The sequence below is a fragment of the Ceratotherium simum genome, chromosome 9 (assembly GCF_057802395.1).
Source record: "Ceratotherium simum simum isolate JZ-2026a chromosome 9, ASM5780239v1, whole genome shotgun sequence".
Classification (NCBI taxonomy): Eukaryota; Metazoa; Chordata; class Mammalia; order Perissodactyla; family Rhinocerotidae; genus Ceratotherium; species Ceratotherium simum.
This window is the reverse complement of record NC_141908.1, coordinates 52,746,533-52,771,442: the sequence shown is the minus strand read 5'-3', so window position 1 is coordinate 52,771,442 and position 24,910 is coordinate 52,746,533. Positions and strand designations below refer to the sequence as shown.

The 24,910-nt window shown below is 43.0% G+C and overlaps 1 protein-coding gene across 3 annotated transcripts in view; it reads right to left on the bottom strand.

Annotated features, from left to right (window-relative positions):
- Positions 1 to 4,306: 4,306 nt before the first annotated feature.
- Positions 4,307 to 24,910, bottom strand: part of CDCA7 (cell division cycle associated 7) — a 33,534-nt gene continuing 12,930 nt past the window's right edge. The window contains exons 1-10 of one of the 3 annotated variants that reach the window (XM_004426632.3): positions 16,473 to 16,611; positions 13,334 to 13,459; positions 12,673 to 12,909; positions 10,126 to 10,371; positions 9,494 to 9,571; positions 8,382 to 8,588; positions 7,853 to 7,990; positions 6,574 to 6,723; positions 6,003 to 6,139; positions 4,307 to 5,645 (exon numbers count right to left, since the gene is read on the bottom strand). In XM_004426632.3, coding sequence (XP_004426689.1) covers positions 5,615 to 5,645; positions 6,003 to 6,139; positions 6,574 to 6,723; positions 7,853 to 7,990; positions 8,382 to 8,588; positions 9,494 to 9,571; positions 10,126 to 10,371; positions 12,673 to 12,909; positions 13,334 to 13,459; positions 16,473 to 16,493 — 1,371 coding nt within the window. In that variant the 5' untranslated portion in view covers positions 16,494 to 16,611 and the 3' untranslated portion in view covers positions 4,307 to 5,614. Of the gene's footprint in view, positions 5,646 to 6,002; positions 6,140 to 6,573; positions 6,724 to 7,852; positions 7,991 to 8,381; positions 8,589 to 9,493; positions 9,572 to 10,125; positions 10,372 to 12,672; positions 12,910 to 13,333; positions 13,460 to 16,472; positions 16,612 to 24,910 lie in introns of those variants that run through there. The other 2 variants (XM_087435402.1, XM_004426634.3) reach the window with 2 other exon arrangements.

The window sequence follows — 24,910 nt, the reverse complement described above, 5'->3', positions numbered from 1 at the left end:
GTCTGGGATTTTCTTCAAAATAATTCAGTGGGTTGGGGGGGAGTAAAGGAGTATAGATTTACCAGGATGGACCATGAGCTGATCATTGCTGAAGCTAGTGATGGGCACGTGGGGGGGTCTCTTCTCTGTTTAAAAAGAAAAAGGAGGGCCGGCCCCGTGGCTTAGCGGTTAAGTGCGCGCACTCCGCTGCTGGCAGCCCGGGTTCGGATCCTGGGCACACACTGACACACTGCTTCTCCGGCCATGCTGAGGCCACATCCCACATACAGCAACTAGAAGGATGTGCAGCTATGACATACAACTATCTACTGGGGCTTTGGGGGGAAAATAAATAAATAAATAAATAAAATCTTAAAAAAAAAAAAAAAAAGAAGCTCTTCTATACACTCAATTTCTGCCAGAAAAAGTTTCCCCCCAACGAATGGATAACACTTAACAGCTACTATATCTAAAATTATCTTTTGGTAGCTAAATTTGTAGCTCAATAATACAAATTCTTTACTCAGTAGAATAAAGGTAATCCTTTAAAGTTAGTATGATGAAGTAAATTGTATTTTCCCATAGAAAAATACATTATCAGAAATACATAATTTTTAATGACTAGACCACAGCAGCTTCATAGCAGGCTAAGTATTATACCACAAAGAAAGATTACATCTCACAGGAGTGAACGCTTTCAGTGTTGGGATCTACCCATTATTTCTCCTCCACCATAATTTTAGTTCTTTCTACCCAAATCTCAGGAACTGCCCAAGACACTCATCTTTTGATAAATATTTAATAAACATTTGTTGAGTACCTACTACATGATAAGGGTATTTGAATCAGAGATGGTTTTGCTCTCAACGACTTCTTGGTCTTATGAGGGGAAAAACTAAAACATATAACTACCAGTGGCAGGTATTACTTGTTATGATCAAGGTATGTAGCCAGGTCTATCAGAAGTTCTCAGAAGACTGTTTGGTTCTAATATCTCTCTTCCCAGGCTAGGAGAGCATGCATGGGCTCTTGAGTCTTCAGAAGTTAACTTAACCTCCTTGAGTCTCTTTATTTCTAAAATACCTGCTATGAACAGCTAACAGACATACTGTACTGAGCACTGTGCCTGGCACCTAGGAGGTGCTCAACTAACTCTAGTTTCCCACCTTTGGCACATATTTAGAATGTTGGATTGAGCACTGTTGAAATCATGCGTTATCAGCCGGTACTTTCATCTGACAACACTTCCAACAAACTTTCTTAAATTCAAGGCACAGGATTCCATAAAACAATGTTTCTTATTTGGCCAGCTACGCACATTTACAATCCTACAGGTTGAGTTCACCTACAGTGAGCCATGCCTCTCATTTTGGTTCAAGTCAAGTAGCTTACCTCCTCTCCCCCATCGTTGGGCTGCACCCAAGTGCACCTGGAACTCTGGGTGGCTTAGGTCTACAGACCAGCCCCACTCTCCAAAATTCCCAATCTCCTACCTTCCTCCATCCCTGTAATTAAGAATTACTGCACTTTCTAGAAATCTATTTTAACCCAAGATTTAGGCATAACAATACTAATTACAGCATTACTCATAATAGCAAAAGGTTGTTAACACTCCAGATACCCCAAGATTGGAAATTGTTTAAGTATGGACCATCCATATAAACAAATACTGGAGAGCCATTTAAAATGTTTTGATATTCTTAACGCTAAAGAAGTTGTACATCTAGGATAAATGCTACCACATAAAACAAAATGCAAGGGAGATTGAAAAAACCAAAATGTTAGTGACTTTAGCCTTGAGTGGGTGTCTCTTTTGTTTCTTGCTCTTTTCTTCTAACAAGTCTTTTATCACCTGGATAGTATAATGTTAATGCCACGCCAATTTCTCTGCAACCACGAGCCCATTCCTTACACATTCCCAAGATCCCCAGCTCCCCACTGCCACTCCAAGCTTTAGTCCATCCTCCACTGTATCACAGCAACACCTCCTTTGAAAATCTTGCCCTTCTCCTCTGCTCCTTCCTCAACCTTGTAGTTAGCAGCCTTCTCCTACCCACAGGACAACGCCCTGCAGTTAAAAGCCTCAGGGCTTCCAGCATCTATGCTGGATGATCCAACACCCGGGTTTCCTACTATCCCCTCCCAATCCCTCCTGACACAAGGCCTCAGCCCCTCCCAGCCCTGCCTGTTTCCTTACTCCACAGGGTTTCTACATAAGCCATCTCAGCCAGGCTTGCCCCACACCCAAGATGCCCTTGTTCTCACGGACAGGACCTGATTAACAACCCCCTCTTCTACTTTTCTGACTCCTAAGGCAGGCAAGCTCAACTTAGTTTAATAAAAAAGGATAAAGGCCTCTCCCTGGAATATTCCAGTCTAGCTCTGCCACCTTAGCTATGTGCCATTGGGCATTTCTCTCAACTTGTCTGGATTTACTTCCTCATCCTTGAGATACTACCCCATAAATGTGTTGTTAGTAATAACATAACATTTGCTTTTACTCCCCTCAGGACTTGCTATCACTTTCCTCTCAGAACCTAATACTCTCGGGCTGCTGCAAAGCACTGATATCATACTCCATTCCCCTGGTATGCAAATGACCCAATTTTCTACCTGACTTTGAGCCATCAGGCGCTCCCTCTCACTTTTTCTTCTGAAAGTAAAACAAAACACAAGTAAACCTCTCCTGCAGCACTGACAACTGTCTTTGCCTCTCTTCATTACGAAACTACTGAAGTCTACTCTAGTTTCTATTTCATTTCTCAACCCCTTAGTAGGTGGAGTTCAAGGTAGATACCATCTCCACCTCAAGGAACCCAGGCTGGGGAAACAAAAATAATTCCTGTAGCTTGACTGCCCTGACACAACTTTTCACATCTAATTGTCGGAACTCGAGTTCTCTCAACTCTAAGGATGGTGGAGCTTTGCAATGGGGTGTGTGGGAAAAAGTATGGGGCCCCCACACAGTCAAGGCTGAGACTGAGCAACTGATCTATTTCCTTCTTGTAAGAGGAGCCATTACAAAACTCGTGGGCCCATCAATGCCGTAAAATGTCTGGTAACAAGAACTTTTCCTCTCTTCATTCCTACTCAGAACGTTATTTTTAGGTTTTTGTCTTAGTTCCTCCACTAGATTGTAAATCCTTTAAGGGTAAGGCCTCAGAATCAACTGTTACTAGTCAATATTTTTAATGAAAACCACATTAGTTCCACTTCATAATATTAAAACACGGTAACACCAAAAATGTTCCAAACCACCACCAATTTTGACTAACTCTAAAAACTTAAGCATCCCAATTACACCTAAAGGGTTGGATTACATTTGAGTTCTTAAGATTCTAAGAGTTTATAAAAGAAATACCCATTTCTTTTGGATCTGTACAGAACACCAGTTGCATGACTTCATTTAGCTTCGTCTCCTCCCCAGACGAATACGTATGGGCTAAACATGGTTTCCCAGATAAGTCTAGAGCAGGAGTCAGCAAAATTCTATAAAGTGCCAGATTGTAAACATTTTAGGCTTTGTGGGCCACACTATCTGTCACATGCTTTTTTTTACAACTCCCTAAAAATGTAAAAAAACACACTTAGTTCACGTGCCATATGAATATAGGCCGCAGCAGGATCTGGCCCACGAGCTGTAGGTATGCCAACCTTGGTCTAAAGAATTGGGTTCCGAGAGCTTTTAAACCATGCCTTGTCTTTTGATTCTCAGTCCTGGAACAGGCCTCAAGGCACAGCATGCCTTTAATAAGTATTCAAATGGTTGATAAAAACAAGCCAGGTATTGTGAAATCGCTGTTAGTTCTTGGGTTGGCAAATGGTAAAGTAGAATAAAACATTGTAAAACTTCATTGGCACGTACCATTTTCTATCTGGCAATGGAGCTGTCTTAGCAGATTTTCTGATCACAGCTGTTAGTTAGTCCTATCACCAAGCGAGGCCCTAGTTCACAAGAGCTGGCCCCTGACCTCCAGAAACATAAGCCAAAATGGAGACTCTAGAAAAGGCAGAAATGGTCTTCTGTTTATTTTTTTTTTAAAGATTTTATTTATTTATTCCCCCCTCCAAAGCCCCAGTAGATAGTTGTATGTCATAGCTGCACATCCTTCTAGTTGCTCTATGTGGGACGCGGCCTCAGCATGGCCGGAGAAGCGGTGCGTCGGTGCGCGCCCGGGATCCGCACCCGGGCCGCCAGCAGCGGAGCGTGTGCACTTAACCGCTAAGCCACGGGGCCGGCCCATGGTCTTCTGTTTAAATACGAGAAAAAATTAGGATTCAGAGCAGTAAGATTGAGTACTAAAGATTAAAAAAAAAGTAGACAAGCTAAAACAAATGTTTTATTATTAAAATAAAAAACTTTGTATAAAAGCATTACAGATCAAAAGCTCTATTTACATTTATTGATTCAAGGTCCAATTATGCATCAAACACAGAAAAGGCACAGCCAATGGGGTGCCCATGCAAAGTACACATACAGACACTTAAAGAGTCCACCTCTACCAAACGATTGATTAATGCAAAAAAGGGGGAAGGGGGGATGACACACGAAATCTGCCCAGAAACTCAACAGGCAGCGATGTCAAGTTAACAAACTGCTGAAAGTCACCCATCTCCAAAAAGGCACTTCTCATTATTCTAAAAGTGCTTAAAACCTGAACATGAACTCTGCGCCTAGCTTATAATTTCTTTGAGAAAGCAAAAACTGCAAAGAATTGTAGACTAGTATTAATATCAATTTTCCATGCAAAGTGATCAAGAACTTATTTGAAATACTTCACATTATGAACTGAAATAAACTTGGCAAACTACAATTATACTGAGGTTTTATACCATGAACTCAAATCAGCCTTTCCTAAAGCCTCACCATCCTACTTCCCCAGGATGTCTTTTCTACAGTGATTTCAAGTCCAGCATTGCCCACAACCCTTTGGGTCATGACTGTGTGACAAGATGCAACGTATAATTTCACGGTGAAAGAAACAGCAGCAACTAAGTCTCAACTGTGACAACTCATATAATAAGCATAAAACATGGAATATTCTCATGAGAGGCATCTAAAGTAATATACTCCACTTTCCAACAGTTACCTAATTTTTCCACATGGTTTTAAGACTTTTGTGCCTTCTGTTAAAAAATGTCAACTAGTACTAACACTAAATCATACTTGTTTTCGTGTAAACTAGTTAGGGCTGTTGTCTGGAATTCAATAGATGTAGTTAGTTAACACCACTACTGGGTTTCTAAGTGCTTGGTTTTATGGGTAGATTCCAGGGCTATTTCAACACCAATTAAATCAAACATGTTTTCATAAAATTTTCATTTAAGACTCCAGAAACGAAATGGTGGGCGAGAACCACTGGAAATAGAGGTGGGTGGTATGTGGCGAGGGGCGGCATGTGGCAGGTGGGGGAAAGCGAAGGAGAAATTGCAGAAGGGCAAAGTAGAGCTAGCAATATACCTCCATGCTGCTCAGAAACACTAGCACGTCTAATGAGATTAACTGGATTTGAGTTTCCCATAAAACAGACCGACCATCAAAATTCCCCACTTGGGTTTCCATCACATGACGAAACTGAAAACTTCAACAAGGAAGATTTGCGCAGTGGAAGGCAGGTAGCGGATCTTCCAGATATTATGCTTGCATTTCAAATTCCTGTTTCAGACTGAAGGAGACAAGGAAACACATCAGGATGTAGTTTTTCAACCTAAGAAGTCTCTTTTGAAAGGCTAATTCACTCCTAAAAATGTTTTTATTGAGTTATATATGTGGTCAAGTGCACACCTCTGAAGTGTAAAACTTGAATTTTTATACACACACATGCACTCGGGTCACCACCACCCAGATGAAGATATAAAATGTCTCCAACACTCCAAAAGACTCCCAATGTGCCCTTTCCAGTCAATAGCTGCACCCCTCACCCAGAGATAACCACTGTTCTGACTTCTATCATCTTTTTATTAAAACACATAAATGAATGTAAGATTTGGATGTGGAAAAGAGAAAAACAACCAGCCATTACCTTTTCAAGTAAGCATGCACATTCCCAAAGCCATGGTATTTGGCTAAATACACAAGGACCCCGGTCGCACACCGCCCATCTCGCTGCCGACAGAAACTGCAGTTGCAGATTCCACGACAAGGTGGGCAATGCCAGTTCTGAAGGAAAATTGTGAAAAGGCACCATTAAATCAAACCTTACTTCCCCCCTTACCTTATCTACTCTTATTTCACCTCTTAAGGGGGTATTATCAATTGCATTTAAATCTTTATCTTTTTTTGGATTAAAAAACAAAAAACTTAACATGGTTAATATCCATTAGTCAGGCCTAATGTTCCCTAGGAAATCCAGCGAAGTTACAGAGCAACTACCAGGGGTAAATGGAGAACCAACTTCCCCTGAATGGCCAGGCCCGAGCACTCTGGAAGTGGCTCACACCTACCCGGCACCAACACAACGAATTCACCTGCATCCCCTGAGATGAACGCCCCACAACACTAAGGGCTCAATCCTTTCACTGATGCCCTCTTTCTGGCCCTGTTAGCTCGTGGTTGACCTTCAAGCCCACAGGACCACCCCTTTAGGCACCTACTGGATCGAGCAGAGCATCCTTGACCTCTTCACCGTAACGGTTTCGAAGGCAGGGACCGCAGAACTGACCTCGAACGCCCCAGCACTCTGGGTTTCTGCAGTTTGTTTTGGTATCAATAGTTTTCTGGCGGCACTGATGACAAGTAGATCCCTACAAATAATAGGCAAATAAGAAGAAAAAAAACCACTGCTTTTTGTAGAGAAAAATGGTGTAAACAATGTCGGTCTTTGTGGGGAGAGACTGACATTGTGTCTTTGAATCCTATTTCACATCTACCTATGCAACTATATGGAAGGGCATGAAAACTATCTCAAGCACAGTGGCTTCATTCAAATATTAACAGTCAGCCCTCGTATCCATAGGTTCTCCATCTGCAGATTCAACCAAAAGAGGATCGAAAGGCCTACTATGGTTGTGTCTGTATTGAACACGTACACACTTTTTCACCTTGTCATTATTCCCTAAATAATAAGTATAATAGCTACTGACACAGCATGTACATTGTATTAGGTATTATAAATAATCCAGAGATGATTTAAAGTATACGAGAAGATGTTCGTAGGTTATAGGCAAATACTATGCCATTTTATATATGGGACTTGAGCATCCGTGGATTTTGGTATTGGAAGCAGAGGGCGGGGGTCCTGGAACCAATCCTCTGCAGATACCAAGGTACGACTATATTATGAAAACTACTTTTCTTCAAGAAAAGATCTTATCATGCAAAAAAACCCTGCCCAAATCCTTTTTTATCTTGAGCACACCACCATATCCCCAGCACCTATCTATGTAGACACACATAATAGATACACAGTAAATATATGTTGAATGAATCAATTTCTTTTTTTTTTTTTTTAATTTTATTTATTTATTTGTTTCCCCCAAAGGTCCAGTAGACAGTTGTATGCCATAGCTGAACATCCTTCTAGTTGCTGTATGTGGGATGTGGCCTCAGCATGGCCGGAGAAGCCGGTGCGTCGGTTAGCGCCCAGGATCCGAACCAAGGCTGCCAGCAGCGGAGTGCGTTCACCTAACTGCTAAGCCATGGGGCCGGCCCTCAATTTCTAAATTAAGAGAAAAGATTTAATGCTACTAAGATTTACCAAGAGGGCTAAATCCAAGGATGTTACAAAACTCTCTTCTCTTATATGAAAAAAACACATAGGCACACATCCCATTGCTAAGACCTTTAGAACATCAGCAAAACTCAAAAGGACAGAAGCTATCCTTGCTCTCTCACAGACGTTTACATTTTCAGACACAACTTAGAGGCTCTTACCAATGAACGGTTGTATATCTTCTCTCGAGAGTTGTTGCAGATGTTCTCCAAATCCTCCTCTGTGATTTCTTCCACTGGGCGAATTACATGTGGAAGGGTCATGGATCCGGGGCGACGACCTCGGGGCATGTCATCTCCCTGCACAACAAGAAGCATGGAACAGTGTTCTTACTGGCTCTCCCCAGCTCTGAATCTCAGATATTTCACTGTAATTTCTTCACAGAGAATTCGACCTGGAAACTTTCTTACAGCTTATGGAGAGGCGGCAAGTCATAAGTTTACTAAAGATAACGGGACAACATCATGGAGATGCTTCCTACAATTAAGATGAAGAAAACATTGACTCTCTCAGCTGCTCACAAAAATCATCAAATAAGTTTATGTGACATTAACAATTCTGGACAGTTTGAAAAGAATATTTAATATGGATCATTTGGTGTGGAGGCTATGTCTATACGTATTGCGTATATGATACTGGGCCTACAAAAGATGAAAAACAGACGAGCAAGCACAAATGTGGAAAACTCACGTTCACGTAGCCATCCATGGCCTTCCTCTTCCTCACCAACATGAACTTATCCTCCTCCTCTTCCTCCTCCTCCTCCTCCTCTGTGGGTAGAGCACTATGGGACCCAAGAATCTGGGACCTTGACCTGGTAAGAGGACGAGCTCTCCGCTCAGGGTTTCTTCTGGAAGCAACACCTGGGAATGTACGCCTTCGGGGTGTCTTTGATTGCTAAACAAAACACATATGATGGAACCCATTTATTCCAGAATGAAAAGAAGTAGCACCTTCTCCTTAAGGATTTTTTCACTTAAGTAAAAGGAGAGCTCCATTTTCTACTTTCTTTGTCCTTTCTATAATGCATGGACAATAAGCCCCAAGATGATACAGCCATTGTAATTCTGCTTTTGTAACACCTAGCCTGGTTTCTCTCAAACTGAGAGACGATCTACTAATTTTTCTATTTAATAAAGGTTTAAGAATGGATCTCATTTTCCAAAGAAAGCTTTTCTACAACATCTCTTGAGCCCTGAAACATACTCACTGTTTCTATATTGCACAAGAGAGAAATGTACGTATGGTTTTCCTTCTTCATTCCTTGCTTGTTTCTTCCCTTTCTCCTCAGGGAGAGATGGGGAAAGGAAGTCTTTTGTTTTATACCACAGCAGACACACCAAATTCCCCTGAGTTGCACCAGCTTAGTTCCTCAGAATATAATCACATATATTAGGCCATGACTTGGTTAAGAAAATTGTTTTTTCCTTCTTTTTTCTCATTCTCAGATTTTAAAAACATCTTTTCTTACACAACTATCTACCATGTAGGAGGAATGTGCTGATGCTGGGGATACAGAACAAAAAATTTTCAGTCTTTATTCCCTACCTTGAAGAGGCTTAGTCTAGCTGGGAAGAAGAGAAATAACCAATCAAAAGGGGTCTGAGCACACATGAGGAGCTCACAGGAGGAGGCCACACTGCCCTGGGATGCAAGGAAGGGCTCCCAGAAAGTTTCCTCTATTTCCTCTTAGTCTGTCTATATGACCACACAAAATAAGGAAATTGGATTTTAAAATATCACAACAAATCTACCTTAGACCTGCCCAAAATACTACTACACAAACAAGGATTTGCACTTACTGAACTGGGGCCTGGTAGGGAACGCCTTCCAGGGAATGAGCCAGGGAAGCCTTCTAATTCTGACATAAGTTTTGCAAGCTAAAAAGGGAGGAAATTCAACAGAAATTATTGGTGTAGAATCGCTGCTGAAAATGAACAACTTCTGGAAATTACAGCAGCACATCTCAAAGAGTTTCCGATTTCCCCTGTATATTTACCAAGACTTCAACAGGATTAAAAAAGAGAAAAGTTAGTTTAGGGAAAGAAATAGTTTTTTTTTGTGAGGAAGATTAGCCCTGAGCTAACATCTGTTGCCAACCCTCCTCTTTTTGCTGAGGAAGATTGGCCTTGGGCTAACATCCGTGCCCATCTTCCTCTACTTTATATGTGGGATGCCGCCACAGCGTGGCTTGATAAGCAGTACGTAGGTCTGCGCCTGGGATCCGAACCTGCAAACCCCAGGCCGCCAAAGCGGAGCGTGTGAACTTAACCACTACGCCACTGGGCCGGCCCCAAGAAATACATTTTAAAGCACATATTATGAAGACTTCAGAGCTACACTGAACATAAGAAGGACACAGACAGAAGCAATAAGTGGCTTAAAGAAAAGCTGGGAAGAGTTAGTTCTAACACATTCAAAGTCAGATACCTACCATTGCTTTGTTTTGCTTTATGTTTAAAGCTCTTTTCTCCAAAAAATTCATGCCATTTTCATCTTCTGAATCAGAACTGGAATCGGTCACAGAATTCTCCGAGGGTTCAGGGGGCGCTGCTCTTTTGTTGGCTGCTCCCCTGGTGTTTCGAGTTGGAAATTTCATCGCCACTCGGAGAGGTCCGGCACTTCTGCACTGACTGCGGGTCCTACAGCCTGCACGGTCTGACTGCACTGACTGCAGTCTCTAGTCAATCAGAACAATTGAGTCGTTAATGACCTGTTGATGGCTGGACAGGCTGCACCAGCATGACTATAAAATCCCTCCTGAACAAAAGACACTTCCATCAAATAAATTTTAATTGAACACATTTATTGTCAATTTTAATTGACAGCTCTGGGTAACAAAACCAGGAATTACAAATACAACCATCTGAGTATAGTTTAACTAACGTAGCCTATCTGGGACACATAGTTACCTTCATAGCCCCTAGGCCAGTCGTTCTGAGCCAATCTTTTAAATGTGAAAATACAGCTCCCTTTTTAATTTCTTTACAAGTAGATCCTTATAGCTTTATGTATTTCAAAAGAATTCCTACATGAACAAGTATGTGTTCTCCCATAAACGTGGTTTCAATGCTTATGGCAATATTAAACTATATTAAAGATGTCTCAATGCTCTAATCCACTTTTTAAAAAAAATGTGGTAAAATATATATAACATAAAATTTACCATTTTAACCATTTTTAAGTGCACAGTTTGGTGGCATTAATCATATTCACACTGTTGTGAAATAATCACCACTATCCATCTCAACGGAATACTATTCAGCAATAAAAAGCTGTCAAGTACTGGCTCATGCTAAGTTAAAGAAGCCAGTCACAAAAGACCACATATTGTATGGTTCCATTTATATGAAATGTTCAGAACAGGCAAATCTATAATGATAGAAAATAGATTGCTGGTTGCCAGGGACCGAGGGTGTTGGGAAAGGATGAAAAGTGACTATTAATGGGTACAGGGTTTCTTTGTGGCATGATGAAAATATTCTAAAATTGATTGTGGTGATGGTTGAGAAAAAACAAACAAAAAACCAGAGAGAGAAGAAAACATATTACTCATAAAGTCCCAGAAATGGAAGACATTTTTTAACATTCAAAAATTTCCTGGGGCCGGCCCAGTGGCGCAAACGGTTAAGTGCACGTGCTCCGCTGCAGTGGCCCGGGGTTCGCCGGTTCGGATCCCCGGCGCACACTGACGTACTGCACGGACGTACCGCTTGTCAGGCCATGCTGTGGCGGCGTCCCATATAAAGTGGAAGAAGATGGGCATGGATGTTAGCCCAGGGCCAGTCTTCCTCAGCAAAAAAAAAAAAAAAAAAAAAAAGAGGAGGATTGGCAGATGTTAGCTCAAGGCTGATCTTCCTCACAAAACAAAAGAAAAAAAATTCTTAAATCCCCACAGCTTTTAGTACTTTCCATGTACTTTTAGTGTGCATGCATTGAGAGAATATAAAATGACAAAAAACTTTTATGAGTTCTTAAGACTTTTAATTGATTGGCATGTTATTAATCACAACAAACAGCATCTATAAAGAACTGAAACATTGTCAGAAATGATTCAGGCTTCTCTAGTCAATGTTTGGGTCACATCCAGATTCGCAGACCAGCCCCGGCAAAATCTCCAATACGCACTGATTTAGACCGACATCACTTATTAGAGGAAAATTCTACATTACCATGAAGACAGATAGTGATAAAACACACTTTGGCCAGGCACTCTCACTTATGTTACTGTCACTCAAGTGTGGTCCCAGGCAGTGGACCAGTGTCAGACCGCAATGAGCTGAGAAGCATGCCCCTGACTGCAAAGCAACACACTGCTTCCTTTGTCGAGAAAGTCTTGCTAACAAGAAAACATCCGCAGAACTAAACAGTATGCTCAGGGAAAGTGGGACTGAGGTGCAGCAGCAGCAGCAGTAGCAGCAGTGGCCTGAGCGGGACAACAGGTTAAAGGTAAGCCAGCATGCACAAGAAAAGCTGACCAAGGAGCAAACGTGGAAGCAGGAAGGGCCCTACTTGTCATTATCCGCACTCAGGCTCCTGTAGCTGAGTTATCACTGGTTTCCCAGAGGCGGGCATAGATCCACTATGGGAACCAACATTGATCAAAGGCCTGCTCTGTGCCAGGTACCGGGCCGGGCACCTTGACTTAAACATGAATATGGCTAATCTTGAGGCCATGTGTGCTTCCTCTGATGAGGATGGATTTCTGTGGCAACGGAAATCTGGAGGTTGGCCAACTTTATCTTACCAGTTTCCAAGATTTTCAGAGCCTACAAAGCATTCGAGCTTTACAAGTAGGACTACATTAGTAAAAACTGCTTTGAAACATCAAGAAAACACTCTTAAAATCTTAAAAAGATCCACAAAATCTTCTGGCATGACTCAAATAAAAATTACAAGAAAAAAAGTTGTTTTGAAAGCAAGCATGTCATGCCTCTAAATGTATCTTTACTCTTGATATTGGTGAAATTCTCAAACTCACCATTCCATCTTGTATCTCACTCTCTGAGAAACCGCAAAATGATTCATCGTCAGAGTCGGCATGAAAAATACTGGCCAGCTCGTTAGTGACATCTGGCCTTGGTTTCTGTAAAAATCCACAATGGTCTAACACATCTTGCACCTCACTTTCTGAAAAGCCGCAGAAAGATTCATTATCAGAGTCCTCATAAAAAACATTTGCCAGTTCTTCACTGATATCTGACCTGAATTTAGGTTTCTGTAAAATAAATAAATAAATGTGGTTGTGCATTTTTTTTCCTTTTTTCAAGAACCAATTTTCCATAAACCGTGCAGAGAGCAAATCACATTTACAAGCGCACTACAAGAGAATAGCTTTTGTTACAAAGAAAAATGGTTCAGAGGTTTACAAATGATTTCTGAGTTGTTATGGCAAATCATCAGGCATGTTAGGTTAGGCGACATTTCAAAAGGATAGAATAGAATAAGTAGCTAATCTACCTCCAACAATTACTACCTAGAACCACAGCAAAAAGTGAAATGAAATTACAGTGCATACTGTATTTTCATAACGGCTGTACAGAAATGTAGGCAAAAAGCAAGCAGTTTTAATCACGCACAAAGCATTTGGGGCATTTTGAGCACTGCAGACTCAATTCTGTTTATTCTCAGGCAGCACTTACCGTGTTTGCAAAATTATCAGAAGCAAAGCTGTCACAACTGTCATCAGAGGATGACGGGGTTTCCATGGAAATCAACTTCACATATCTGAATTTCTTGAAGTTCTTCTTTACTCTGCCATCCTTTTGCTGCAAATGGAAACAGCAATACTATTAAGTGGGATGCTTACTACAGTATCTAACTAAAGATATCATTTTTGAGTTTAGTAGGTTCAAACAGCAGAGCAGATATGCCCATTTCTTATACTCTATCTAGACAAAGGAGGATTTGCAATTGCTACAAAGATTTTTTCAAAACTAGGTAAAATCCTAAAAAGGAATCCTTTTGAAGGAAAACTGTAATGATATTTATCCATTTATTCAAACATCTGTAGGGCCACCCCTTGAACCCACCTTAGGAGCCCCCAAGCTTTTAGCATTATACTGAGCTCCCAAGGAGTCTAATGCTAAGCTTCTAAAATCTGCCCTTTTTAAAAAAATTAAGACAGTACTTCTAAAAGGAAATTCAAAAGTACAAAAAATGGTAGAGTGATTTCTCTCCCTCAGGCAAAATCAAGCTAATGACATCTTTTTATGTAAGCTTTGGGCTATGTACTGTGATGCTAATTTCCCCAAACTACAAAAACTGGGCAGCACCTCTACTTCAAGATGGCAGGCTTTCAAACAGGCCTTCTTCCAATCAGGAGGGGTGCAGTGATTTCGCCATGAGTCCTTACAAATCAAATATATCAACCCAGTGAACAAATGTACAAGGAGCCAAGTTAAAGGTCAAATAGTACTCCAATCTCACGTAGAATGCCCGATGCCACCTCCCGGCCCTCTTAGCTTGGCATTCAGCTCTCGCTGCAGTCCCCTTGCTATACAAGTCTTCAATTTTTAGAAGTCCTTTCATAAGGCACAAATTACTTGTAAATATGAAAATGCTTCCTTCATTCATAAACACTGAACAGCCTGGCACTGCTCGTCAGAAAATGCAATCAGCATCTATCTCATGCAAAAAAGATAGCAGTTTCAGCCATTTCTTAATATTTAATGAAGTTTCTTAAACATAGCAGAAGTGACTCCTTACACTGAAAACTTTGAAAGGGCAAGCTCTGCTCTGGGTCCCACAAAACACTGCCAGGATGTGAGGCATCAGGTGAACAGAACATTCTTGACCTTCCTTTTACACCTAACATTATGCATTTCATTTCAGTCTCTTGCAAATAAAATTATTTTCATGGTGATGATACCCAACCACCCTATGCTCCTAAGCAGACTCCATTCAATCATCTTAGGAAGTTTTTGTCTTTTGTATTTTTGGAAAGGCAGGAAAATGTGATACAATAGGTAGAGCTACTACTTATTTAAAAGGGATCTCAGGGCTGGCCCCTTGGCTTAGCGGTTAAGTGCGCGCGCTCCGCTGCTGGCGGCCCGGGTTCGGATCCCGGGCGCACACCAACGCACCGCTTCTCTGGCTATGCTGAGGCCACATCCCACATACAGCAACTAGAAGGATGTGCAGCTATGACATACAACTATCTACTGGGGCTTTAAGGGGACAAATAAATAAAATCTTTAAAAAAAAAAAAAAAAGGGATCTCAGAAACTCTCCATTTTTCAGATGAGGAAATTCAAGGCTCCAGGAAGGTGAAATAGATTGCGTAAGATCACAGGGCCAGAAGGAGAACCCAAGTGTGCAATCTCCTAAAACAGCAGTGCTCCACGCATTACCGCAAGAATTATCACCATTTACTCTTCAATCTACCTGCAAGCAGTCAGAGACGCAAGACAGCCTCGAGACAGGCATTCTATTGGAAGCTGTTGGAGAAATAAATGCTGGGCTTTAACAAGTCAGCACAAGCTAAGAGTTAGTCACCGGGGAAATGTATGCCTGGAGGGGAAAACATGGAAAGAAGCAAGGCAAAAGGGCAGGGTTGAGATGAACTTCTCCGGCAGGTAATAACTAATACTGGCATTTACTAGGTGTTTTTTTTTTTTTGTGCCAAGCACTAACTGTGCTTTCACATTGCTATGTTTAATTCCTGGCAACAAAGGTGCTATAATTATTCCCACTTAAGAGATGGGTAAACTGAGGCTCAGAGAGGTGAAATGGATTACTCAAGTCACACGATGGCCCAAATTTGAACCCAGGCCCGTCAGATTCCAAGCCTAGCTACCCATGGCTTTCTTCATCTTGAAAGCCAACGCCAGTTCCAGCTGGGAGATCTGTCTCTGAAACCACGCCCTCACCCCCCTCCCCCAGAACCCCAGCCTCCTCACGTGTGTCCCTTACCCCTGACATTTATTTTAAGGTGTCACTTTCTTCCTTTTCACCCAACCCCCACCTTCTAACCTCTTCTGAGGCAGACCCCACGTTCCGGTTTCCGTTAAAGCAAAAAGCAACGTTCCATTCAAGGCAACGTCCTGCAGCTGCGAGTAAGGTTGGGGGTGGGGAAGGGAGTGGGAAAGGAGCAAATGGTCGGCGAACATTTTGGACCACCAGGTCTTTCAATTGCCCTTAATCACCACCTGGGACTAGAGACGCTTCCCCCGATGTGCGCAACACAAGTTCTAAAGAGACTGGTTTGCAAGACCTTTACACTTCAAACCCACCGACCCTCAGTGGTTAGAAGAGGCAGCCGGGGTGGCTGGGGCCAAAGCGTGTGGGGAGCGCACCCAAGGGCCCCCCAAAGCGCGCGGGTGGAGCTGCGGGGGCCACCCATCCGCCCAGAGCTGCGCTCAGGAAAGGGCTGGGCGGCTGCAGAACAAACTCCCAAAGAGTGGGGAGAGCGACGCTCCCCTCCGCGCCCCACCCGCTGGGCTCGGGCAGGCAGACACAATGGGGGACCGGCCAGCCCCAGCCGCTGTCCGGCCCCCGGCGCACGTGCCCCTCGAGCGCACGTGGCCTCGGGCTCCCCTGCGCTGCCAACCATCCTGCAAACAGCTCCAATCGCCCGCACGCCGGGTGCGCACGCCCGGCGGGGACGGCCCCCTGGCCCCGAATTACTCCAAGTGCACAAAATCTGGGGCTTGCCTAAACGGGCGCCGCCCAGGACGGCCACCAGTTGATAAGCAGCGCTCTGTCGGGGAGTTGGAGGGAGTCGGCCCGCGCCCAGCACCCACCGCGCCCGCCCCTCGGGTTCGCCCGCCCAGCCCTCACCGGCCCGCGGCGAGTGTCCATGCTGGCGGCGGGCGCCCAGGTCGGCGCGCGGAGCGGGGAAAGCGGAGCAGCCGCACGCGCCGCCGTCCCACCGAGCAGGAGGAGCCGGAGCCGCGCGGCCGGCGGGCGGGGCGCGCAGACCCGGACCCCGAGGGGCGGGGCTCGGGCCGGCTTTCCCGCGTTGGGGCGCAGGTCCTGCAAGCTGAGGTAACGGCCCCCCGGGCGCGAGACCCGCTCAGCCCCGGGAAAAACACTGGCCCCCCAGATATCTTGAACTAAGTGATAGCCTTGGAGTCCCCTAAAATCCGGCTTGGAAAAGTGGTGCTTTTAGGGCTCCAGGACCGCTCTCTTTACGTTGCTGCACGGTCCTGAGCGAATGGCGCGAAAGTGGTTCGTATTGCCCCGGGGTTAGCAGGCTGATTTGCATGAATTCCGGGGCTGGCAGAGGAAAAGTAGAGATGGGGGAATGGAGAGCAGCGCGAGTCACGCCGGTCTCGGAACTTAGCACTTTCATTGCGGCGTGCGGTTTACACTATTAAAAATTATTTCAAAGAATCAAACACGAACTCTACGCTTGATTAGCTCAGTCACTGTCCCTGGCTGTAGCGTCTTTTATCTAGTAACCACACTATTATCTGAATCAATAAAATGAGTTAAATCCTAATCTTTCTTTGCAGAAAGCGCTTAAAGCTGAGTTGTTTTACATAAGACTTGTGGTTTTTAAGTGAGAAAAACGGCACTGCTGTTGGTTAAGACTTATCTATGGGATAATGAAGTCTTTAGAGATTATTTGTATTAATACGGTCTGGCGATCCTTTCTCCCGTCAGAATTTAGAATTACCTAAATCAGAACGAACGTGAGATAGTTTTCGTCGCCCTTTTAATCAAACCTGACATTACGACGAAATAAAGAGTGAGGCTTTTTTATTTTTTATGAAGAGCAGGGAAAAAAGTTGCTTTTAGAAGAAAAAGTCAAATAGATTGGGTTGTTTTAAAAGACCCTAATTATAATCTTACATTTAAAACGAGCGCTTGAAATGAAAACATTCGAATTTTCCCCCTTCACTTTCTGTCCGGAATAATTTCTTTGCAGTAAGAGAGCATGCGTGAACACACTGCGTTCCTCTTCGGATGTATTGAATACAAAAACTTTTGAGCAAGTAGTAATGCACGAGAACAATGGGTTGGAAGAATTGGAAGGAACTTGGTCGGAGTCTTTGAGCCTTTCTAAAACACGCCTGCCCACGGTCACTGCCACAGTGCAAAGGACAAAGAACTCACGGTCTGGAAGGTAGGCGCCAGGAGAGGCTGTTGGTCTGTCTGGCGAAATTCCTGGCAGTAGCGGGGGCCCTGAATCAATATTTGTTGAGTAAACAACTACATGAATGGTGAATGAACTAAAATTGTCGTTAGTGCTGTGTCCTTGGGAATACAATCTTGTGCCACTAAAATTAAATATATGAGAATCTGGAATTGTGAAACACATAAAGTAGGGGAAGATTAAGTCACTTTGCTTTTGAAAGGTTCTGTTAGGAAAATTCTTAGTTCTCTGGGGCATTAGAAAAGAATTTACATATCTTTTAAGGTTGAGATCCCTGGTCTGTCAGTCTTTTTAGTCATCAGGAAAAGACAAATTAAAACAGAGATACAGTTACACTCAGACTGGCGAAAATTAAAAAGCCTGATAAGATAAAGGTGTTGGTGAGGATATGAGGAAATCTCTGCAATGATGTTAGTAGTGTAAATTTTTACTGCAGAGGGCAATTTAGGAATATTTAGTAAAACCCAGCAAAACCACATCCAGATGTATACTCTAAAACAGTTTTTCACACTGCAGCTTAGAACCCACTGGTGAACTGTGAAATCAGTTTAGCAGTTGCAACTAGCATATTTTCTTCTTCTGTCTTTCTTTTTGAAATAGAATAAAAAATATAAGTAGCAAGTCTGAGTATTGTTTCCTGAAAGTTTTGTGTGACTTTTTTGCGTTTGTGTGCGTGCTGTATAAAATGTGTATTTCATATTGTGCTTCACCATCAACAAAGTTTTCAAGGTACTGTCCTGGACAATGTGCCTAATGAGTCTCGTACTGGCGCTCTCTCATTTATTCCTTCAGTCAAGGATTGCCAATGCCTGTTACACCAGGCACTCTCCTGAGTCCTGGAGACAAAAAGGCTAGGGAGTTTACATTCCAGTGGAGAAACAAAAGTAAACAAATAAGCTCATTTCAGGTGTGATAACTTCTGAGAAGAAAAATAAAAGCAGGGTAAAGGGGTAGGAAATGAAAGAAGTACTAATTTAGATAAGAGAAACAGGAAAGGCTTCTCCCAGGAGGTGTCATCTCGTCAGGAACCAAGGGAGGAAGCCAGAGGAAGATGAAGAGTGCTGGCTTCAAGGCAGAGGGAACAGCTGCTTCAAAGGCTCTAAGGCAGTGAACAGAAGCAGCCCAGTCCGCTGGACTGTAGAGAACTAGGGAAAAAGAGGGAGAGGGGTCGGATCACATGGGGACTTCCTGGCCATGGGAAGAGCTGTGGGTTTTATCCCAGGTGTGATAGGAAGGATTTTGATGAAGGAAAGACCCAATCTGACCCCGTGGACTGTGTGAACTGTAAACTGAAGGGGAGCAAGATGGAAGCTGGAGACACTTAGGAGCCTCTAGAGGAGAAAAGGATGGCTTGGACTGGGGTAGTTGTGGGATGAGGAGAAGGGGTCAGATTTAAGATATATCGTTTTGAAGGTAGAGCTAATCAGACCTGAGGGATGGATGGTTCGTTCTTATTAGCATCGTCTATCATAGTAAAGTATGGCAAACAACCTAAATGCTCGTCAGAAGGGAAATGGATATGTGAGCAGTGGTATATTCATACGATGGAACAAATGAATGGCATAGCTTATTTGCATCAATGAAGATAAATCTTAATGTTGAATGAAAAAACGAATTGTAAATGTTCTGTAAACCTTATGCAAATCTTAGAAACAAAACATACATAAGTTGTGAAAATGTAAAAACGTGGACAAGCAGGGGCAGGCCCGGCGGCATATGGTTAAGTTCTCGCACTCCGCTTCAGTGGCCCAGGGGTCACAGGTGCGGACGTCTGCACCGCTTATCAAGCCATTCTGTGGAGCCGTCCCATATACAAAACAGAGGAAGACGGGCACAGATGTTAGCTCGGGGACAATCTTCCTCAGCAAAAAGAGGAAGATTGGCAATGGATGTTAGCTCATGGCCAAGCTTCCTCATACACACGCAAAAACACATGGACAAGTATAATGGGCTAGCGGTCAACCCTGAGGAGGGAAAGATGGAGGAGAGGCAAAGGTGAAGCCTTTGACTCTATCATTAATGCTTTCTCTAAAAATAAACGGTATGCAGCTATGGCAAAGTGTTAAATGTGGGTACATGAGTGTCTTTTTATATTTTTACTTTCTGTGATGTTTTTTCTGTATTTGAAACATTTTATAATGAAAAAAACTTTAATTTTGAAACATTTGTCCTGTCAATCAAGATATATATATTTGTAGTGTTCAAGATGCCATCCCTTTACAGGGTCCTATAAATGGGAATGCAAGTTCGTCTTGCAATTTTAGGTGCCTCATAAAGGTTTTAAGTCACTATGTTAATCATATACTGGTAAATATGTTCATTTTGAATGAAAGACACAAAATGAGTAAGAATGGAAATTCAGTGTGCAGGGAATGATGAGGGCCCCGGCCACAGCAACAGATCATAGGGAATGATATTTCCTAAGCACGTGCCTGACAGATGCAGACAGGGTCTGGTATGAGGGCTGCAAACACAGCAGGAACTCAGTCAATACTGATTACCAACTAGAAGGACTGTAGATGGAATTTCAAATCTGTAGAATATTCTAACATCCCATCTCCTGTTAAAGAACTTTGAATTCCCCAGGCTATTATGAACTTTAAGGACTGTTGTGTGTTGTCCTCTAGTTTTTATTCACTTTGCACAAAGAATTCCATTTCTTATTATTAAGTTTGAAACTTGACCCTGAGGTTCTGAACACTCAGCACTTGTATGAGGAGGTGAGCCAAAGTCAAATTGAATTCAATATGATTGGTTTTAGGACAAAGAATGCTACAACTAATAAGACGTATCATTTTTAGATGCGATTTCAAAACAAAGCTGATGTCCCAGGAGATGTGCTGCTCTAAGTCGCACACACCCTTCCTTTTCTGGGGCGATGTAACCTGAACCCCAGCGTCTCTGTAAACCGGAGACGTTCAATACACCATACACAGCCCAAGACAAAGGGCTGGAAAGAGTTTTCACTGTTTGTGGATACAGACAGGTTGCATTCTGTCAGGGCACAAATATCTATTTTCAATAACCCCTTAATTATAGACTTACCTCCCCAGTGCCTGCTTTCAGGACGCACAAAGGCTAAAAACATAAAGGGCCTAAAGTTACCCTTCCATTGCCAGAAGCCGCTCTCTGGGAGGGCCCCGCCCATTCCCACCCTGGTTCAGTTTAGTCCACAAATCCTACCACTCCAAACTATACTGGTATGTTTGCTTTTGATCCTATGTCAACACTGTTTTAAGTAGGTCGGTTTGCTGACATCTGATACCTGATTAGAGAAAGGAATACGGAAACATGAATGCAAATCTGGCCATTTTTAGCAATAGGAAATATTTGTTTTCTCATGGCTAAGCATTGTTCATTGTGAAATATTTAACAGCGAGCGTTAAAGCATTATTAAATGCAGGATGAGATAAAGTCAAGTTTTAATTACTGATTCAGTCAGTTCCAACATTATGGAAGCTGAGTTATAACTGTTACCTGACTCTGCCTACCTTTTACCATCCACAACTCCCCTCTAACTTATTCTCCTTCCATGACTTTTTAATTTGCACCTGGCAAATTTTTTTTTATGAGGGTGCAGATATCTCTTCAATATAGTGATTTTGTTTCCTTTGGATATATACCCAGAAGTGAAATAGCTGGACTATATGGTAGTTCTATTTCTAATTTTTTGGGGAACCTTCATACTGTTTTCCATAGTGGCTGCACCAATTTATATTGCTACCAACAGTGCACAAGGGTCCCCTTTTCTCCACATCCTTACCAACACTTGTTAGCTCTTGTCTTTTTGATGATAGCCATGTCATGATAATTTAAAAAACACAGGAAGGGGGCCAGCCTGGTGGCATAGTGATTCAGTTCGTGCACTCTGCTTCAGTGGCCCAGGGTTCACAGGTTCGGATCCCAGGCACAGATCTGTGCACCGCTCATCAAGCCATGCTGTGGCAGCGTCCCACATATAAAGTAAAGGAAGATAGGCACGGGTGTTAGTCCAGGGCCAATCTTCCTCAGCAAAAAGAGGAGGATTGGCAACAGATGTTAGCTTAGGGCTAATCTTCCTCACCAAAAAAAAAAAAAACCCAGGAGGGAAAAAGACTAGAAAGATACAAGGCAAAATGTTAGTAAAGATTTCTTCTGGGATGGGGGAGCTATCAGTGATTTTTCTTTTGTTTCTTTTCACTTTCCTGTTCTTTCCAAATTATCTAGAATGAGCACAACTGATTTTGAGAACCACAGGAAGAAAACAGAAAAGAGTGGCTCCTTGTCCTTAAAATAACAACAAAAAAAAAACCCAAAGGAAGAGAGGCTGAGGCGGTGATGGAGAGGATGCAAGACTAGGGGGAGCAGTGGGTGAGGGAGCAAGAGAGGAAGCTGGGGTCAGGGGAAGTCACACACACACACACACACACACACACACACACACACACCCGTTGGGGGCAGCCAGCTCTGAAGTGCTTCCCATCATCTTGGGGGCGGTCCTGAGCAAGCCCTGCACAGCCATCCCCCTGGGGGCTCTCAGGCCAGCAGCAGAGAAGTCTTGGTGATCAGCTTCTGGTTTGAAGGCATCTGGCAAGATTTTTGTTTGTTTTTTATTCAAGAGCTTTTTGTTTGTCTTTAATTTGAACATCTATCCCTCTGGAAACAACTAGTGTGTACCAAAAAAAGGTATAAAAAATCTCTGTTCATTGTGTAGGCAACTTATTCTAAACTGTCCTAGTTATGAGTTTTCCAGGTCATTGATTTCTTCTTTAGATCTGTTCCTTTTAAGGAGCTCTTTGGAAAGAGAATTGTTGCAGAGACAGGGAGTTTACCTATTAGCTAGAAAGAGACTTATGGAGTGTCTGTAGATTGGTTAATTTCTAGAGTGAACAAAATTCAAGATATTGGTGGGGGGCCCTAGGGAAGAGCCCAGTCTGCACAGTGACCTGTAGAATTCAAAACCAGTCCACTAGCAGTCCTCAAAAAGTTACACATAGAATTACCCTATGATCCATCAATTCCACTGATCAAATGGCAGCATTTCAGATTTTTATTTTATCTTTCTGGGAGTCCCCAAAGGTAACCCTATGAAGAGTAATGTCTCATCCTAATCGACTTGTTTTTTGTTTGGGTTTCTTTGGTGAGGAAGATTGGCCCTGAGCTAACATCTGTGCCGATCTTCCTCTTTTTTGTATCTGGAACGCCTGCCACAGCATGGCTTGATGAGCGGTGCGTAGGTCCATGCCCGGGATCCGAACCTGCGAACCCCAGGCCACTGAAGCGGAGTGTGTGAACTTAACCACTACCCCACCAGGCCGGCCCCCCTAATCTAGTTGTTTTTAAAAACAGCTTTCTCCAGTCTTCAAATATAAAGCATAAAGGCCACTGTGGGCTGATATTTTCTCTATCAGTCACTCTGTAATTTCATGTATCCCAGCCCACAGAATTCATTAAACAAAAGAGACATTGACAGAAACCTGAAAGCTTATTACTCTACTTTCCCTTTCCTTAGGCTTTCAGAAAAACAGTTGGTACCACACCCAGGACACCTGTAGTGGGTTGAATGGTGGCCCCCTCAAAATATATGTCCTTGTCCTAATACCCAGACTCTGTAAATGTTACCTTATTTGGAAAAAGGGTCTTTGCAGATGTAATTAGATTAAGGATCTTGAGATGAGACCATCCTGAATTACCCAAGTAAGCCCTAAACCCAATGATAAGTGTCCTTATAAGAAACGTAAGTGGAGAAGTCACAGACACAGAGGAGAAGGTCATGAGAAGACGGAGGCGGAGATTGGAGTGAGCAGCCGCGAGCCAAGGAATGAAGACAGCTACGAGAAAAGCTGGAAGAGGCAAGGAACAGAATCTCTCCTTGAGCTTCTGGAAGGAGCACAGTCCTGCTGATACCTTGATTTCAGACTTCTGGTCTCCAGAAATGTGGGAGAATAAATTTCTATTATTTAAGTCATCAAGTTCATGGTAGTTTTTTACGGCAGCCACAGAAAACTAATACAACACCATTGGCTTCCAGTCTCTAAGCTGAAAAAGAGGAGTCCAAACAGAGCCAGCTCGACCATCCTAGAGATGGGATTGCCGTCAAACTCTGGTGACAAACTAGGCTAGATCTTTCAGACTCTTACCATGAAAGGCAGTAACAAGAATAACTAGGCTTTATCAATTTCCGGCTAGTACTCGTGACTTATGGAGCCAGGGCTATGGACTGAGTGTTTGTGTCCCCCCCAAAATTCATATGTTGATGTCTAATCCCCAGTGTGATGGTATCTGGAGCTGGGGCCTTTGGAGGTAATTAGGTGGAACCTTCATGAATGGGATTAGTACCCTTATAAGAAGAGGGTTGCTTCCTCTCTCTGCCCTCCGTTATGTGAGGGTAGAAGGAAAAGAGGCATCTGTAAACCAGGAAGCAGACCCTTACCAGATACCAGATCTGCTGGCACCTTGATCGTGGACTTCACAGCCTCCAGAACTGTGAGAAATAAATGTTTGTTGTTTAAGCCACTCAGTCTATGGTATATTTGTTATAGCAGCCTAAATGGCCAGTTTTTACCATTTCTAATTTTTCCAGATTTTGGATAATTCTCCTTAATGCTGTCCTAAGCAACCCAGCTTGCTTATTGCCATTTGGTATCTTCTGCTTCCTCGTAACATTGGCTCACAGCAAACTTTCGTCTGCCATGGATGAGCATCGTTTGCCTTCAGTCTTATCCTTGACCAGCGTTATCTGTTGGTATTAACAAGAGATTAACTAAACCAAGAGGAAGAAAATGATTGGTGTAAATTCATCTGGTGTATGTGTATCTGGGGCTGCTAAGGGATTATGAATCAGCGGCCCTATGTCAGGTGTCCACTCTGCAGTAGCTGGAGCAGGGAGCATTATCACGTCGTATCGAACACGGTGTTCAAGCAGCTGGGGTTGGGTGTTCAGACGCTGTCAGGACAGTGTAATGGTAAAGAGTGAGGGCTCTGCCTGAGTTCAGATAGTAGCTCTGCCACATCCACCACATGTTTTACGACCTTGGGCCAATTAATCTCTTTCTATCTCAGTTGTATTATCTTTCCTATAAAATGGAGATAAAAATCCAAGCCTGCCTCATAGGGTTGGCAAGGATTAAATGAGTAC